General features: G+C 40.3%; 1 protein-coding gene across 2 annotated transcripts in view; it reads right to left on the minus strand.

Moving 5' to 3' along the window:
* Positions 1-2,174: 2,174 nt before the first annotated feature.
* The window catches only part of Focad (focadhesin), a 312,861-nt gene continuing 296,164 nt past the window's right edge, over positions 2,175-18,871 (minus strand). For both annotated transcript variants that reach the window (XM_055629496.1, XM_055629500.1), the window contains 7 exons: positions 16,643-16,903; positions 15,456-15,545; positions 12,108-12,285; positions 7,748-7,845; positions 5,835-6,086; positions 4,161-4,236; positions 2,175-2,543 (listed from right to left, as the gene is read on the minus strand). In XM_055629496.1, the coding sequence (XP_055485471.1) occupies positions 2,470-2,543; positions 4,161-4,236; positions 5,835-6,086; positions 7,748-7,845; positions 12,108-12,285; positions 15,456-15,545; positions 16,643-16,903 (1,029 nt within the window). In that variant the 3' untranslated portion in view covers positions 2,175-2,469. The remainder of the gene's footprint in view (positions 2,544-4,160; positions 4,237-5,834; positions 6,087-7,747; positions 7,846-12,107; positions 12,286-15,455; positions 15,546-16,642; positions 16,904-18,871) is intronic.

Below are 18,871 nucleotides of genomic sequence, written 5' to 3' on the forward strand. Positions count from 1 at the left end.
TTTAGCAGCCCCTTGGTTACCATGAGCTACTACATTATGACTGTGACATGGTTTCAGACAACCACATAGGTACCCACTTTGGTGCCAAATGTACACTTTTCAAATCCAATCTGTGTTTGGATACTTCCAGAGGCGTTGTGTAGCTTTAACCCTACACCGGTGCATACCCAAATACTATTTGTCTTGGCAACCTGTGCTTTCAAAAGCTGACAGGAGAGGACTTGTAGCAAGACCTCGTTTATGTAATTAAGAACATGGTCTAAAGAAGAAGCAGCTTTTTGTTTGTGTAAAAGAAAGAAGCATTTTTGAAGGAACAATTTAACTTTTATTTGGGGGGGGGTTATACAGGTAACCAGGAGGGAGGCTATTATTACTTCAATGGCATACCTTTGAGTTTAATCTTTAAAGTTACAAATTTGGGATCTTTAGAGGTCCATTAGCCCTAAACCTACATGACTCTTCCATCCATGACTGCTCAAAACAGAAAGAACTAGGAAAGAGAGGATTGAGGATTATCTGATTTCCTTCTTTTTGTAAACTTCTGTTTTCTTGTGAAGGACAGGAGGAAATACAGGTTTGAGAAGAAACTTGAGCTGAAATCTGAAATGTGAAGTCTAGGCAGATTCTTTCATTCCTTGGGCATCAGCAAATGTTTGACTGTTGATTTCACAATGAAAAAAAATGTCTTCAGTGCCCACTTCCTCTTCGCTACTCTTGTCTCCTGTGTTTCCAAGGTACTCTGGAATCCACAGCTCTTTAATGCATGCAGGAAAACCTGGTCTGCTACACAATTCTCAAGTTTCCCAGTGTCAAAGGTCTGGTGTTCCTCTTAGCAGATGTACACCTTAAAGTGGAAGCCAAGGTATCTGATGCAGTAGAAATGGATATTTTTGCCCCACTTCAAAACAGAAAACAATGTTCCTTATAGTATTGTTGCAAGAATTCAAACAAGCTAAGCAAAATGGAATGCCTAGTGAATTCACTATCTGGCATCTAATAGTAAATGCTAGATGACTTTCAGTCTCTAGTTGGTGGGAAATACACAATACAGCAAATGGGAAGGCAAATAAAAAGGCTAATATAAAGTACTAGTACTTTCTTGGCTTAAACTTACTTTCTTGTAGTGCTACCTGTAAAGAAATTATATATTTTGAAAATAAAGCTAGTCATGCTACTTTGAACTTGCCAGGTGTACTTTGGAACAAAAAGAAGACACATGTCCTCTGTGAGTAGCAGAAGGTCCATGGTGTTTGTGAAGTCCCAGGCACTGTCTTTGTGTGGCAGATACAAAGGCACCTGACTTCAGTGTCATGACTTTTTCTTCCCAATGATCCCCTGTATGCACATTTATATGATTAGCTGAAGGCTGAACCCCAGCTGAAGTCACAATAATTAGCAAGCATTAAAACTATAATATGCCTAAGTCTCTAGCCATCACAGGAGCTGGAATCATGATACTATCTATCTTTAGGTCACTAATCATTCTGTTGAAGAGATGTACTTTTAAAAAATTGATCTTCTGAGGAGAGATCTGTCGCTTTTTGCATGACTAGTATCCTATCACCTCTCTCCTGGGGAAGCCTAGTTCATAATGTTTGCTTGGGGCTGCCTCCACTGTGTCCGTGACTCAACACCTGACTGAGGCCTGGCCACTGAGTCTATCCCACCTGCCAGTACCAAACACTTGTTCGAAGACCCACATGTCCTCCCAGAGTCCTCCCAGTGCTGCTTCTGCCATCCCTGTGAGGAAGAGAACCTTTCTTTACCTTGAAGTTGCTGGCAGCCACCTTGCCAAGTAGGAGGCACAATCCCCAGAGGAAGAGGCCGCAGCATCACCGGATTCATCAGAGCAACCCTTGAATTTCTTCCTTTGTGAGCTAACAGTCTCTGTGACTACTGTTGTGGACTACTGTCACTTGCACTCATGACACCTGAACATAGGAGTTACACCTATTATTGATAAATATAACCTGGGTATCAGTTGGTGTCATGTCATGCCTAGCAGCAATTCTCTAAGTGTGTGTTTTATCAACAGGAATAAAATTTGTCTAACTCACTGACGTTCTTCTGTGAGGCTTCATAGAAAATACATTAACACATCCTCGTCACCTCTATGGTTTGTTTTCATCGGCAAAATCTTCCCACATACTTAAAAATAAAAGTCACACTGCACAAAACTCATAAGATTATTTTACTAAAATTTAAAAGAGAAAAAATATAATTCAGTTTTCACAAAGAAAAGAATTTTACAGTGAACTCTGGCAACATAGAAGTCATGTTCCTATTTCAGTTTCCAAGGAATGCATCCCTCTCCTGGCCACGCACACGGTAATGTCAGTATGCAGCCGCAGTCTCATGACCTCTAACTGTGAGGATCAATTCTCACCAATCTCAGACACCAGTCCCAAAACACTTCTGTTTCTCTGGTCTGCCTCATTCGGTGGAGAATGCTGCTGGTTCTTGTGACTGTCACCAACCATATGCTCTGGTCCATACAGCTTTCTTCTTAAACTCTGGGAGAACTCTCAAGGACAGCAGTGTGGCTAAAAGGACAAGAACACAGAGCATACTGATGCATTAGACAGAGTTGTGCTATGTCTGAGAAGGTCATTTTGAAAAGGTTTTAAAACAGTAAATAGGAAAACCTGCAGAACTATTGATGTTTGGCATGCTAGTGATGCTGATTTTCTTAATGTCATTACTATTTACATGAAATGTTTCCTCTGTAACAATTTACTTTAAATTTGTTTTCTTTTATACATGAACAGAATTATCTCCATTAAATGTTTAATTAAAGAAAAACCCTACACTTATATTACAGCTGAGTTCTTGTGCTCAGTGAAGTAAGTGTACCTATACTAAATTTTACTTGGACATGTATCTATAATGTGTGTATTTTCTGTTGTGCTATAGGCCCCAAGGAACAATTTAAAGTAGAGAAATTCTGAATAATACCTTCTGGTATTATAAATTATTACATATTTATCTTATTCTAGAATATTAATATATTCAGATGTAATGTAAAATAAAGGAATGTGAAGGAATGTAGAGGACTCAGGTCATTCTAGTAAACCAATGACTATATAAGGTGTGATTTACACTAGTAAAGGTGTGAGTCCTTAAGCCAAGTGATTATTTTCTTTATTGATATCAGTTGTTAGCTTTGTAACTAATGATAGCATATGTTTGCAACAATCACTGGTCCAAACTCTCTGCAGCACACAAAGAGGGAATCCTTTCAGCAGGTCCCTAAGAATGAATAGTAAAAATATCTTGAATCATATCCCTGATCCCCAATGAAGCTCTGTGCTGTATTAGAATCCCCCTGAGGCTCTAGCCCTCAGATACTTCCCATTAACCCAGAATTCTTTAGGAACAAAAATTATTATACCTCCCTTAAAATAAAAAATCACAGTATATCTCCAAGTTAGATAAAGCATTACAGGGTAGGCCAATGGGGAGGGCCCTTCTCAGTGCAATGTCTTATGGCATGCAAGGGACATCAGCAGGAGCCACTGGCTCCAGAATCCCAAGTCCCAAGACATAGTTGACAAGGACAAGCTAGCTCAGGTCATGGGGGCCGATGGGCAAATCATGCCTCATATATGAGTCCAAAATTCTACAAAACTTTCAGAAAGATCTTCCACATTTGGAGTTACCTATAGTCATAACGTACCAGTCTGTGGAGACGTATAAAATAATGAAAGGCCTGGATAATGGGTTTTTAAGATTTAAAAACAATGTTAAAACATGAAAGGTGAAATCAGAACTGTCTGTGTGTATTTTTCTAATTGTTTCACATTACAAATACTCTAAAAGAGTCCTCATATACAGGATAGAGAAAAACTTATGGAAACCAAATGTCTCTGGAACTCTGGATTTCTGTTTGTTGTATTTAAACTTTTCTGAATTTTGCAAATTTTAATTTTAGTTATTTTTAATTATTATTAAAATTATTATTTAAAAATTTTAATTATTTTACCATTATAATATATTCAATACCATTTATCTAAAAGTTCATTTCCTCTTTAACCCATTTTCTGACTCAAAAATGCCACAGTAAGGACACTTTTGAAACCATGTGCCCAATTATGCTCTTCCACATCACAACCAGCAGGGGGTGTTTTCACCCTGTGTTGGGCATAAAGCATGAAAAATACCTTTCAGAAGATCTTTGGACTTCGCTGCAAAGGCTTCATTAGGAATTTCCATGATGCTAAACAGCCAGTCAATGAACTAGGGTGAAAAAGAACATTGTCAGTGAAGTAAATCCCGCCATCTGCATGAGGCCAGTCAGTCTCTTGGGCCTGCACACATGAGAAGCGCGACAGTCTTTAAGCAACTCCTGCAGAGGCTGGAGAAGGAGAAATGAGATGGGAAGAGTAGCATATGAGGATAAAGGGGTGTAGAGATGAGACAGGGATGAAAGATACAACTCCCAAATCAAAAGACCTCACAAGACCTAACCTACTTCCCCTACTGAATACTAAGACCTAGTGTAGCTAGGGTAAGATAGACATGGGCCCAGAGGGCTTTTGTTTACCGTGAACAAATCTCTAGTCACTCTAAGAGGCTCAGAGAGGTTAGCGGTCTTGCCCAAATCAACTTCCTTTGAACAGCAGAGTCAAGATTTGAACTTAGCTACACCTGGTTGCAATGCTATTTTTCTTTGCATCATGCTACCTCCTACTGGTTCAATAAGCATTTTGGCCAAGGATCATAAGGTTCATAAATATTCCTTCCTCTGTTTTATAACTTACTATTAAATAAACAGTCAGTACAAATATATAGTTAATATAAGATATCTACCCTGTATCCAAAGTGAACAGTGTCCTAGTGTGGAAATAACAAGAGACCGCACTTATTTCGGTTAAAAGTAGAACACAGAATACAAAGTTTGGGGTGGCCTCCTATCGCTTATCTGATTTAATGGTGAAAGGCCTTCCTAAGACACTCAGTGGGGTTAGGCATAGCTAAGCCAGGTTCACAGTTCAGAAATATTTTGACAGATTAATGTTCATATTTCAAAAATAAGCAGCAAATTAGTAGTTTAAAGCTTTCAACATCATAAAAATCCAGTTTTGATTAAATGGGATTCAGAAAAGAATCTTCCAATCAGCTGTGTTAAAGACAGGACAGAGTCAGTAAAGGAGACAATACTCCCATGTGTTCTGCTGAGAGTCTGCACATATGAGGACTAAAGCCAAAATCGCTTCCTATGACATTTCCTGACAGCAGGGTGATGTTATCAGGCTTTAACAGGCTTTAGAGCCTGTTCAGGATCTAGACAGGCCAATGGCAAGTATACACAGTGAGACAGAATAAGCCAAATGGAACCTTTACTGTGTTACAGTAAGACAGCTACTCTAGACCCACGCTTCTCATGTAATGCTCTCTGAGCCACCCCGTACATGAGTCCAGGCCCCTCTCTTGCTTCTCACCTTGTATCCCACACAGCATACCATCCTGAATCTTGAGTTTGTCTGTCTGTGTGTTCTGACTTCAAGGATTGGAGGTAAAATGTATCCTTCTACCCAGGATCAAAAGCACGACGTGTCCCCGGTAGATGAATGAAGATACAGGCTTTCTCTCTAGCTGCCCCCTCATCATAAATGAGTTGTTGCTACTGTCTGTATTGTTTCTAGACAATGTTAAGCCTGAGAATGGGCCAGCTTTGGCTTCTTGCACATAGCATGAGAGTGATACTTGGGGCTGAGTATGGAAGCTAGTGGTGTGATCCAAGCTTCATCTAATTCCCACTTCCATTCTACAGCAGCAACTGCTGGAGGCAAATGTCTGCCTGCCCTGCTAAGCAGGTGGCTGGCATCCCTCACCTTCTGGGTCTGTTCTTTCCATGGCTCTTTCTGCAGCAGCAGCAGCATGCTACTGGGAAGGAGAGTGAGAACCTCTTGCACCATGACTCTTTGCATCGGACTCCTGCCAAGCAAGGCTGTTCCTGGCCTACCAGGGCCATTCTTCTGATACCATGGCAACCAACTGGCACTGAGGCCAAGGAGAAGTGGGGCTTCATGGTCTGCCCACGCCACCACTGCAGCTGCAAATATCAGCAGCAAGAAGTCCAAAGCCTGTTAAGAAAACAGAAGCAACATGAGGGCATATGTTTTATTCAGTGACACAAGTTCACAAACAAGGCCTCCATCGTGATGCAAGGCCATCTTCCTCTTCTCCCACCACTCCTGCTGCCCTAGAAGAGGAACTGCACTGAACAGCAAACACAGTTTCCATGCTGACTTAAGAGCCTCTCTGGGCTTCCTGATTTCCCCTTATGTGATGTTGGAAGATCTGGCAGTTCCAGATTATTCCTTCAGCATTTCAAGAGAAACAATTTATTCTTAATCATATCAAGATCTAAAGATTCTCCCGTTTTTGGAGTTTTTTTAAGGTGAGAAATAAACTAAGGAAGTTATTTGTTTTACGGACAAACTAATTTTTAAAAACATGAAGCTTCTGACTTTATTTTTAAACAATAAAAGGTTTATCTTTAGGCATAAAAAAAATCTGTCTGGAATTCAACCTTCAGACTACATTAGATACTTGTTAAAAAAAAAATTAGACATGGTAATGGGGACACTTCCGAGATGCTGAATTACTGTGATTTCAATTATACCTTTTCCAGATAATTTGCATGCTAAGTGGTTTGAGACTTTTTTTTTTTGTAAGAAAACAGAAAGTTAATAAAAGCTCAGGAAATCAGAAAAAAAAGAGTAAAGACTACATTAGCTTTAAAAAGGAGTTTAAAAAAAAGTATTTCTCAGTCTGTTAAGATCCTAACTGATGAATTAAAATTTTAATAATTTCAAAAAGGCACACAAGTCTTCAGACAAATTGTGCCAGATTTCAAAGAACCTATCAGTTTATGCAAATTTAACTCAGCTGGGAAGATTGCCTACACAGAAAATCAAGAAGAGTAGAGAGAGCTGTGTTTGAATTATTAGAAGCCTTTTGTTTGGGGGTATCATAAGTCACACTGCAGAGCTGAGGGAGACCTCCTCCACATGTCACATGCAGGTGCCGACACATGGGATGATCTGCATACACTACACTTCAGGAATCTCTTCATCCTAGGCATTTTTAGTTGTGTGAGCCAGAAAAAAGGCTTGAACCTGGCAGTCCCACAAACACTGTATGAGGACCCTGGGCTCTCTCTCTAGCTAGTGTTTTTGCATCAAAGAACAAGTTTTGCTAAAAATATTTCTTAAAGTACAGTCCTGGGCATCTTCAAAAACATGGAGTCATTGTTTCCTTCTGGCATCACAGAGTTATTTCTGGTGTTAATCAAAATAAGAGGAAGAAGAGCTGTGAGAATATGTTTGATTTTGGATCTTGGCTGACCCCCAGGGTGATGCTATGGCTTCCAGGCTTAGTCCCCAGGGTGATGCTATGGGAAAGCAGCAGACTCTAGAAGAGGTAGAAACTAGTGGGAGACCTTTGGGGTATGGGGAGAGGGTGTGCCCTGGAATAAGCTATGGGTCTTAGGTCTAGCTCAGCAATGCTCTCTCTGTATGGTATGTCACTTCACCACAGGTTGAAGGCTGTTGGATCAATGGACCTTGGGATAAAACCTGAAAACTATGAGCTAAAGAATGTTTTCCCTTCGTCAGCTAATGACCTCAGGTGTCTGTCACAACTGTGAAGAGCTGAGCAACACAGCAACAGAGTCTTCTTTCAGGAAAGAAAACAGAAGTTTTTCATTTTAAGGTAAATTCACTGCTTCTGTAGATCATACCTCATCAAGAGCCACATTCTGGGTAGGTGATCCCTGGTAAGCAATGTTTCTCATATAGCCCATCAGTTCCAAGAGCCACTCCAGTCTCTTCAACACGCCTGCAAAAAAATGGGCATTTTCCTATTACAGGTCAGCAAGAACCATCCCCACCAAAGCAGGATGTGTGGAGAGCTTGAAAATGCAGTTCAGGAAGTATCGCTGCCCATGATAAAGTTTACACTATTCACATCAGGAAGCTATTTTTGCCTTTATTGTTTAAGTGAATCCTCCTTCAAGCCTCCCTGTCCAATAAGCGATAGAATACATTTATTGAAGATTTTTCTCTGAAAACCCAACACATCAGGAGAAATCTGGAATGTAACTAGGCAATAATGTTGAGCCTTGGTTAGCTAGCTGTTTGACAGTCCTCCTGTGCCTTCCTGTTCTCAATAAGCCAGAGGAACCAGAAGACTGTCTCGAAGACATAAAAAGAGAAACACCAACCAGCCACCATAGGGTAAATGAGCAAATGATAAATATTGATATTTTAAAAATTTTTATTTATTTATTATTTATACAGTATTCTGCCTGCATGTGTGCTTGCATGCCAGAAGAGGGCACCAGATCTTATTATAGAGGGTTATGAGCCACCATGTGGTTGCTGGGAGTTGAACTCAGGACCTTTGGATGTATAGCCAGTGCTCTTAACCTCTGAGCCATCTCTCCAGCCCCCAATTTTTTTTTTTAAATGAGGGGTTCCAGCACAGGAAAAACTACGTAGAAACATCCTTAGGATTTAATAAGAGGAAAAGGAGAGCCACTTTTGCAAGAATTTTTATCAAAAAAATGGAAATAGATAATAAATTTTTTCCTAATAAATATGTTTTTACTTTAGATAGTGAGAAGGTCCAGCAGGTGAAGACGCCTGCCATGAAAGCCAGTTTGATCTGTGAAACCCACAGTTGACAAGATAGCCTCATGTCCCCAAAGTTCTCTAATTTCCACACATATACCATGGCATATGTGTAGCCATACTCATACAGACACAGACACACACTCTCACATACAGACACACAAGCCAATATATAAAATTGATTTATTTAAATAAAATAATTAAGTTTCCCATCACAAGGCCATTTTTTTTCCAGTGCTAGCCTCTAAGGTGGATATAAGCAAATTGCTCTGCAACATGCCAAGTGACATAATAAACACATAGCCAAGATCAAGTACCATGTAAAGGGGCCATTACAGTCCAGTGTTTAAAATGCTCTACCAGGCATGGCAGCACACATTTAACTCAATCCTACCACTTGGGGTGAGAAGCAAAATAGAGCTCTTGAATTTAAGGTCAGCCTGCTCCCCAGCAGTCCTCTACAGCCACAAGCAAACAAATAAACAACAACAATGAACCCTGAGCAGTCTTTCACAGACTATTTAATTTTACCTCTGTTTTCCTTTTTGACTCTTAATTAAATGGCCACCCCAAACTATTTCTCTTTTTTTGAACAAAATCTTTTATTATTATTATCATCATCATTTATTAAAATTTATTCACTTTGTATTCCAGCTGTGGCCCCCTCTCTTGTCTTCTCCCAATTCTGTCCTCCTCTCACTTCTCCCCCATGCCCCTCCTCTAGACCACTGATAGGGGAGGACCTTCTCCCCTTCTATCTGACCTTAGCCTATCAGGTCTCATCAAGACTGGCTGCATTGTCTTCCTCTGTGGCCTGGTAAGGCTGCACCCTGCAGGGAGAGGTGATCAGAGAGCCTGCCACTGAGTTCATGCCAGAGAAAGCTCCTGCTCCCCTTACTAGGGATCCCACTTGGAGACTGAGTCTATGGGCTACATCTGAGCTGGGGTTTTAGGTCCTCTGCATTGTCCTTGGTTGGGGGCCCCAGGGCTAAGGTTTTTTTGTTTTGTTTTGTTTTGTTTTGTTTTGTTTTTTTGGCTCTATAATATAGGATACACACACTAAAATCTATACTCCTAAAGAAGCTCAACAAGGAAGACCCTAGGGAAGATGCTCAATCCTCATTCAGAAGGACAAATGCAATAGACATTGGAAGCAGGAGAAGACAGGGAACAGGACAGGAGCCTACCACAGATAGCCTTTGAAAGACTACTGATCGAGGTATTAAAGCAGAGGCTGATACAGACTGGGAAAGGATCTTCACCAACTCTATATCTGACAGAGGGCTGATATCCAGAATATATAAAGAACTAAAGAAGTTTTAAAAAGCAGCAAATCAAGCAATCCGATTAGAAAATGGGCTATAGAGCAAAACAGAGAATTCTCAGTAGAGGAATACAGAATGGCAGAGAAACACTTACTCAACGTCCTTAGCCATCAGAGAGATGTAAATCAAACCGACCCTGAGATTTCACCTGACACCCATCAGAATGGCTAAGATCAAAAACTCAAGTGACAACATACGCTGGAGAGGATGTTGAGAAAGAGGAACCCTCCTCCATTGCTGGTGGGAATGCAAACTTGTACAACAACTTTGGAAATCAATCTGGTGCTTTCTCAGACAATTAGGAATAGTGATTCCTCAAGATCCAGCTATAGCCCTCCTAGGCATATATCCAAAAGATGCTCAAGTACACAACAAGGACATTTGCTCAACCATGTTTGTAGCAGCTTTATTCATAATAGCCAGAACCTGGAAACAACCGAGATGTCCCTCAGTTGAGGAATGGATACAGAAGTTGTACTTTTACACAATGGAATACTACTCAGTATACTACTACTTTTTAATACTTTTAAAATTCTTTTTAATACTACTCAAAATGAGGAAATCATGAAATTTGCAGGCAAATGGTGGGACCTAGAAATGATCATCCTGAGTAAGGTATCCCCAAAGCAGAAAGACACACATGGTATATACTCACTTATATAGACCTATAAGATAGGATAAATATATTGAAATCTATACACCTAAAGAAGATAAACAAGAAAGAGGACTCGGGGTAAGATGAGCAGTCCTCACTCAGAAAGACAAATGGGATGGACATTGGATGTAGGAGCAAACAAGTAACAGGACAGGAACCTACCACAGAGGGCCTCTGAAAGACTCTACCTAGCAGTGTATCAAAGCAGATAATAAGACTCATAACCAAACCTTAGGCAGAGTACAAGGAATCATAAAAAAAAAGGGGGGGGGTTAATATGACCTAGAGAGGACAGGAGCTCCACAAGGACTAAATATATCTGGGCACAGGGGTCTTCTATGAGACTGTTTCTCTAAACAAGGACCATGTATGGATATAACCTAGAACCTTTGCTCAGATGTAGCCCAAGTGGGTACCCTAATAAGGGGAACAGGAATTGTTTCTGACATGAACTCAATGGCAGGCTCTTTGACACCACCCCCCAGAGGGAGGAGCAGCCCTGCTAGGCCACATAGGAGGACTTTGCAGCCAGTCCTGAAGATACCTGATAAACCAGTATCAGATGAAAGAAGAGAAGGTCCTCCCCTATCAATGGACTTGGAAAGGGGCAAGGAGGAGATGAAGGAGGCGGGGAGGGTGAGACTGGGAGGGAAAGAGGAGCGGGATACAGCAGGGATACAAAGTTAACAAACTGTAACTAATATTAAAAAAATTTAAAAAATATAATGTTTAAAGTGAGGAAAATATTAAACGGTCTATATCTGAAACCAGAAAAAAAAAAAAAAAAAAAAAGCAGAGGCTGAGTCTTATAGTCAAACTTTGGGAAGAATGCATGGAATTTTTTGAAAGAAGGGGGAGGGAACAGGAGCACCAAAAGGAAAGCAACAAACTATTTCTCTCTATCATCAGGCAGAATCAATTTCCATCTTGTTGTTTTTGGAATACTAAAGTAAAACTGACAGAAGCAAACTTGTGTCTGTACCCATGGGGTCTGGAGCAGTGGTTCTCAACCTTCTTAATGCTGTGACCATTTCATATAGTTCCTCATGTTGTAGTGATGACCAACCATAAAATCATTTTGTTGCCACTTCATAACTATAATTTTGCTGTTATGAATCATAATATAAATATATAATACGCAGGATATCAGATATGTGACCCCTGTAAAAGGGTTGTTTGCCTCTCAAAGGGGTAGTGACCCAGAGGTTGAGAACCACTGGTAGGCCAGCAGATCAAAAATAACATGAAAACCTTCAAAATAAATGTATCCCTATAAAAAAAAGAAAAAGAGAAAGAGAGAGAAAGAAAGAAAGAAAGAAAGAAAGAAAGAAAGAAAGAAAGAAAGAAAGAAAGAAAGAGGATGATGTGAGCTACAGCTTACCAGCCCTTGAAGGCACTATTCATCGGGGGTAAGGCCAAACCTGTGCCAGCAAACAAGCTGGGGGGAGGCAGCTGGAGGGAGGCAGCGGCAAATGTTTCTGTCCTCACCTGTGTTGGCATGGCTCACAATGCGTGCCTGATACAAGCTATGCAGGATCATCCAGGCCAGGGTCTCTTTCTCATGGTGCTGCACCGCAGCAGTGAGCAGATCAGTTAGGCTCATCAGGGGGAGTCGTCCTTGAGAGACTAAGTACAATCTGACAAAGGCAGCCTTTTCTATGTTGTCCTAGCGGGGAGGAAAGCCAATTGTTCAGTCATTAGTAAGTTAACGGAAGTGTCCACAGAACCTCAAGGCAAAGGGAACCAGGAGACTGAGCTTGACACTATCTCCCCAGTCACTAATGCTGTTTATTTCCTGTAGCACAGAGCCTACCTACCGTGCTATGCTGAAATGCACATGCAACAGAGGGCTGCAGTGCTACATCCCTTTCCAGGAAGCCTATGATGTGTTTGGAAGTTTGCAAGTAAGCATACACAATGATAATATAACACACGCTATACTCACCATATTCCAAATACCAGTCTAAACACTTAATATGCATTTAGTTCAGCACTTTTCAAAATGTGACACACCTAATTCTGGGAATCCCACGGCCCTTTGAGAAGCTCTGTGAGGTCAAGACTATTTTCTAAGTCCACCAAACTATTTTAGTATCTATTGCATTTTTAACACCATTTATGAGGAGTTAGAGAGATAGCTCAGTGCTTAAAAGCATTTGCTACCAGAGAATACTGGTTCAATTCCAAGCACCCACATGGTGGTGTACAACCATGTATATAACTCCAGTCCTAGGTGATATGACACTCTCTTCTGGCCTCCATGGGCACTGGGTATGCATGTAATATACAGATATACATGCAGACAAAACACCTTTATACATCAAATAGATAGACAGAGAGAAATAGATGATAGACTGAAAAGCCAGTTATACCTAAAGTATTAATTTAAATAACAAAAAATATCTATTCAATATTCTGTGTTAAAAACTGTATAAGGAATTAAAAAAGTATAAGGAATTCAGCTATGTACCTCAGTGTCATGGTTGTGTTAGGGGAAAACACTGGTAAGATGGAATTAAAAACTAAAATAGTTCTATGTAAATGATGACAAACTGTGGCTATTTTAACTGCATACTAAACAGACTATTTTACTAAAAACTTATTGAAATGGTTCCATCACATTAAGAAAAGTACTTCATAGTATTTGTTGCCAATAATTAAATTTAAATCTAAGAAAAATTAGATTTTCAGAAAAAATTTTTCTATTTCTTTGAGCCTGACAGCTTCCCAGAGTAAAGAGTACTTTCCTGATAAGATTTCTGAGAATCATAACAAATATGATGTTTAATTTTATAGAATAAAACATATCAAGATTTGGAAGATCTTCAAAACTTGACAAGCCAACATTTCCAAAAGACCAGTGTATGATATTAGAAAATCATATACCTACCAAAAAGCTGCATTCAAACAAACCATTGGATTTTAATGTTAGAGTAGTCAAATTACCTTAGCACAGTCCTAGAGTCCATCCTGCAAATTATTTTGAAGAAACTACCCATTGTTGACTTTTGGTGCAGTATCAAGGAAGAATGCAGTGATATGTAATCTCTGAGTTCTATTTTGAGCTGGTGCTCTTCCAAGTACTTATTATAGACTATGTCATCTACCTCTGAAGAGGTAAGTGCCATTGTCCCATTTCACAGACAGGGAAACCAGGAGGTTATATATCTTAACTAAGCTCACACTGCTCAGAGGCTGTTGATATGGACCTCCTACAACAGCAATGAGACTCGTATTTACGCTAAAGGTTTCAGCGCTTACTTACAACTCCAACTTCACAAAACATTTTGTATTTATTTGCTTGTTCATTATGTGACTGGGTCTGGGGTAAAACTGACAGGTTTTGTTGTTGTTGTTGTTGTTTGTTTGTTTTGTTGTTTTGGTCTTTCAAGACAAAGTTTTTCTGTATAGCCTTGGCTGTCCTGGACTAGCTTTTTTAGACCAGGATGGCCTGGAACACACAGAGATGGCCTGTCTCTGCCTCCCCGGATGCTGGGATTACAGGAATGCTGGCAGTTCTTGTTTTTCAAATGATCACTTTTCAGCATTACAAAAGGACAGTATCTGATACAAGAAAACAAAAAGTAAGAACGGAACTATTTGTTTATGCCTTCAACACATCAGCAAGTTCTTTGGTCAGAATATTCTTGACCAAGTGGAAGAAATTGTGTTAAAGTTATTCATCCCTCTGATGTAGGATAGGTGAAGGTCTTTTCCCAGTCTGTAGGCTGTCATTTTGTTCTGATGACAGCGTCCTTTGCTTTACAGAAGCTTTTCCTTTTTAGGAGGTCCCATTTTATTGATTGTTGCTCTTAGAACCTGTGCTGTTCTGTGAGTTCTGTTCAGGAAGTCGTCTCCTGTGCCAAAGAGTTCAAGGCTCTTCCCCACTTTCTTCTTCTAACAGGTTTAGTGTATCTGGTTTTATGTTGAGGTTTTTTATCTACTTGGACTTTAGTTTTGTGCAGAGTGATAAATATGGATCTATTTGCATTTTTCTACATGTAGACATCCAGTTAGACCAGCACCATTTGTTGAAAATGCTGTCTTTTTTCCATTGTATGGTTTTGGATTCTTTGTCAAAAATCAGGTGTCCAGAGATGTGTGGGTTTATTTCTGGGTCTTCGATTCAATTCCATTGATCTACCAGTCTGTTTCTATGCCAGTACCATACAGTTTTTATTACTATTGCTCTGTAGTATAGCTTGAGATCAGAGATGGAGAGAGGACCTGGCAGATCTGCTCAGATGTAGCCCATGGGCAACTTAGTCTCCATGGGGTTCCCTAGTAAGGGGAGCAGGGTGGGGTGGCGGTAGGGGGCAGTCTCTGGCATGAACTCCTTTGCCTTATCTTTTATCAACTCTGCCTTACTGTGGCCTTACTAGTTCACAGAGAAAGAGGATCCAGAGAGTCCTGATGAGACTTGATAGGCTAGGGTCAGATAGTAGGGGAGGAGGTCCTACCCTATAAGTGGACTAGGGGAGGGACATAGAGGGGGAAGAGGGAGGGAGGGTGGGACTGGGAGGAGATGAGAGAGAGGGCTCAGCGAGAATACAAAGTAAATAAATTGTAATAAATAATAATAAATGGAAAAAATATGTTAGTAATTAAAAAAAGTTATTCATCCATCCATCTATCTAGATAGTATTATTAAACACTGATCACACTACCAGGCTGGCTAACAGACCTGACAAGTGAAGGAGAAAGTCAGCTCCCTAAAATTATTTAGTAACAAGTTTGATGTAAAACCACATTATGCCAAAAAGACACTGTAAACAACTCTTCACATGTAATTTCTGTCTTAATAATGACAATATACACAGAACTATCCCTTATTACCTTAGTAATCTGGGAAATCTGATTGGCACCTTCATCTGTCATCTCCGAGAGGCACTTTGCTACACTGATGTACAGCTCAAGATCATTTCTCTGGTAAAGACAAATCTCAAACATGTTAAAATACGGTGCAATTCAAGAATATCAAGCCTGTTAGTATTATAATGAATTAGTAGACTTGTTTATCCCAAATATCAGTTGCTGATGAGATTCTAATGCTAACCAAACCAAAAACCTATGTAAAGCAGGACTTTCAGACCCACCAGAGGTGTAAATAATGGCACAGAGGCTTTTTAATATTCTAAAGCTTAGGCCTTTGGGTTGAGCAGATTCCCAGCCACCATCTAGACTCGACTTGACTAATCCCAGCACTGCGCTGTCCCACCTCATGGCTGGCTCTACGGCTCTACGTCTCCGCTCCTGTTTACGTCTGACCATTCTCCTCCATATTTGCTCTTGAGTCTCTCCCAGAGTCCCTCTCTCTCCCAGAAGTTCTATCCCTTACTTCCTGTCCAGATACTGGCCACAGATCTTTATTTCAACTAATAAGTAAGTGAGGAAGGACAAATATTTACAAAATATAAGAGCGGTGATGGACCATAGGAATAACAATACCAAGATCCAGCTAATACTTAGCTCTCTGCTGGTTTACCATTCAACGACTGGATATGGAGTAACATACCATCACACCATGTACCCCAACACATATGGTCAGTTCTTCACAATTTAAGAATTTCTCCATTGCTCTGTGTGCTTGCTTGGCTGTACTTTTTCCCCCCTCTCATTAAGAGTCCATTATTCTAACCAGATTTTTAACCTTGTTGTGGAACTCCAGTGTAGAAGTCTGGAAGGGGAAGGGCCTATATGAGGCCAAGAGGTAGAAACTATATATAAATAAGACAATGTCACCAAGGTACTCTGGGTAGGGATTTCTGTGCTTGGTCATCTTTGTCAGGCTTCTGGTACAGCAATGGTTAACTTACCTCTAGGCTTGCTCAAAACTTTGGTTCTAAGTACTCAACCTCAATTTAGATCTTGGAAACAAACACACTCCTAGTAAAGAATGTGGTTATTTCTCACTAGCCTTCCTACCCATATTCTTAAAACAGTCCCCATCTTGCCTTTGCCAAAATGAATTTAAAGAAGCCCAAGCATAAACTGTCAGGAATGTAAATATTTTTGTTCTTTACCCGAATCCTGTTTGGCAGAAGGTCAAAAATTGTTCTAGTAGCATCGCAGAGCAGACTCCAGAGGTGGTGGGAAGGACTGGGCACTTTCATGGCCTGGCTCAAACCCTGTAAGGCACTTGGGCACAACTCAGGATGGCAAGGTGAGGAAGCTGATTTAAAATCTGCCACCATCACGTTTTCAATAAAACCTTGGATCTGTTCATCGGAGATGTGCTTTACCCATAGAGGCATGGACACCAGGAGGTATTTCTTAATATTCAGCTGGAAGGGAACAGAAGAGGCCAGACATAAACAAGTCAGTCTGAGTTTGTGGTGCTCAAAGTCTCTAGGTCATCACTGAGTTGGACAGCAGGCAGATTAAAAGCTGGGGGTTACTTCTTTCTCCCTCATTTCCCCACGGCTTCACAGTCCAAAGGGTGACCAATACATACAATTGTAGCTGTTTTAGTTACTTCTGACCCAGGGTGACATGTGTACCTGTAGGATCTGTCATCCATTCAACTGAACTGCGGAATAGCTTAAACCCTTCCAAAGATGGGAACAAAACGGTACTTCTGAAAGCATGTCACAGTTGCTGTTCAGATTTTTTTCCTATTGTTTTGGCTTTTTTGTGTATGTGGTGTATGTATATGCCTGTACACATATATGGGTGTGAGTGTTCAGGTGTGCTGGTGTGTTCATAGGCGTTTGTGTGCACACGAGAGTGCAAGGAGGTTAACGGCCAACTTCATGTGTCTTTCTCAGTTACTCTCCATTTTACTTTTTGAGACAGGATTTCTAACTGAACATAGAGCTCACTAATTGGACAGGCCACTTGGTCAATGAGCTTCATAGATCACTTGTCTCCACTTCGCCACCACTGGTGTTACACACCCAACCTTTACATGGCTGCTGGAGAGCAGGAGATCCAGGTCTTTATGCTTACACAGCAAATCTTTACGAACTGACCGATTTCCCCAGCTTCTTCAATTCAGTTTTAACCATATTCTCCAGCAAGAGATGCTACCAATCTAGTTATCTTCTCTGCTTAGTTTAAACCTGAGATCTTTGCAGAGGTGGCAACAAAATGCTATTTCTGAAAGTATGTCATAGTTGCTATTCAGGTGTTTTCATGTTTCTGTGGTATGCATGCACTGCATGTATGCATGTGGACATGTATGGACATGTGGAAGCCAACGATGGGAAGCCCATCTACTAAAAAAGCAACTAAACAAATCATCTGATATTATTATCTTCTTTTGAGAAAAAACAAAACAGGGAAGCAATAAGGGGAACTGGCATGCTGGGCCACTTCTGACCAAAGAGACACCCACTGAGCACGTGGGCCTGACCAAGGCATCCCAGATTGCGTGAGAGCCAAGATGAGGCAGGACTATTTTTAACTACTACATGGCACTTGAAACAGTCTTAGAAACACAAATTTGAAACTAACAAACAACAAGTCTAAAAGAAGTATGCTAGGGGATGAAAAAATCTTTCTAATAGGTCCATGAAGGTGGCATGAGTTTTCTAAAGTATTCGTCTTCAAGAATATTCCAGCTCATTACATTTTAACAGCTGTTAACAACATATATCCATAATGAAAGCAGATGCCAGGAGCTGCATAGGTCTAAATCAGAAATTGAAGGCCTACAGAAATGTAGTGAAAATTCTAAGGTCAACAGAATAGACTGTTGAATACTTGATTCAACAGGAAGAAAGAGTTCATGGCACTAAGTTTGGAGTCAGCTACATACTGGCTTCCCACGTATTATGCTACACAAACACTGCTTGATTCCCACATGTCTCAGTTTTATCAATCTAGATAAATTAGAAACTTAAAATGGAAATAACAACATCCTTCCTGGATCCAAAGCTTCATGATATAATTCTATGCTAAATTTCTAAAATGTATGTGCACTTTAAATATATAGGGTAGCTGCATATATTAACTAACAGCAATTGTGATAGCTTGCACAAAACCTGCACAAGTTCAAGCCAGACCAAATCCCAGCATGGAGAGCAAAGGGGAAATGGATACTGAACCCCATCCCTAGCTTACAAGCTATTGGTAATTGACAGCATCTTTATGAACTGACAGCATTCTTTATGAATGTGGCCCTGGTAGGTCTACTTCACTCTAATGGAAGGCCACACACCCAAGAGTATGTGGGCAGCATAAATTTGTCTTGAAAATTTAAAAAAGAAAAGAAAAGAAAAGAAAAGAAAAGAAAAGAAAAGAAAAGAAAA

The sequence above is a fragment of the Psammomys obesus genome, unplaced genomic scaffold (genome assembly GCF_907164565.1).
Source record: "Psammomys obesus unplaced genomic scaffold, mPsaObe1.curated_primary_1811, whole genome shotgun sequence".
Classification (NCBI taxonomy): Eukaryota; Metazoa; Chordata; class Mammalia; order Rodentia; family Muridae; genus Psammomys; species Psammomys obesus.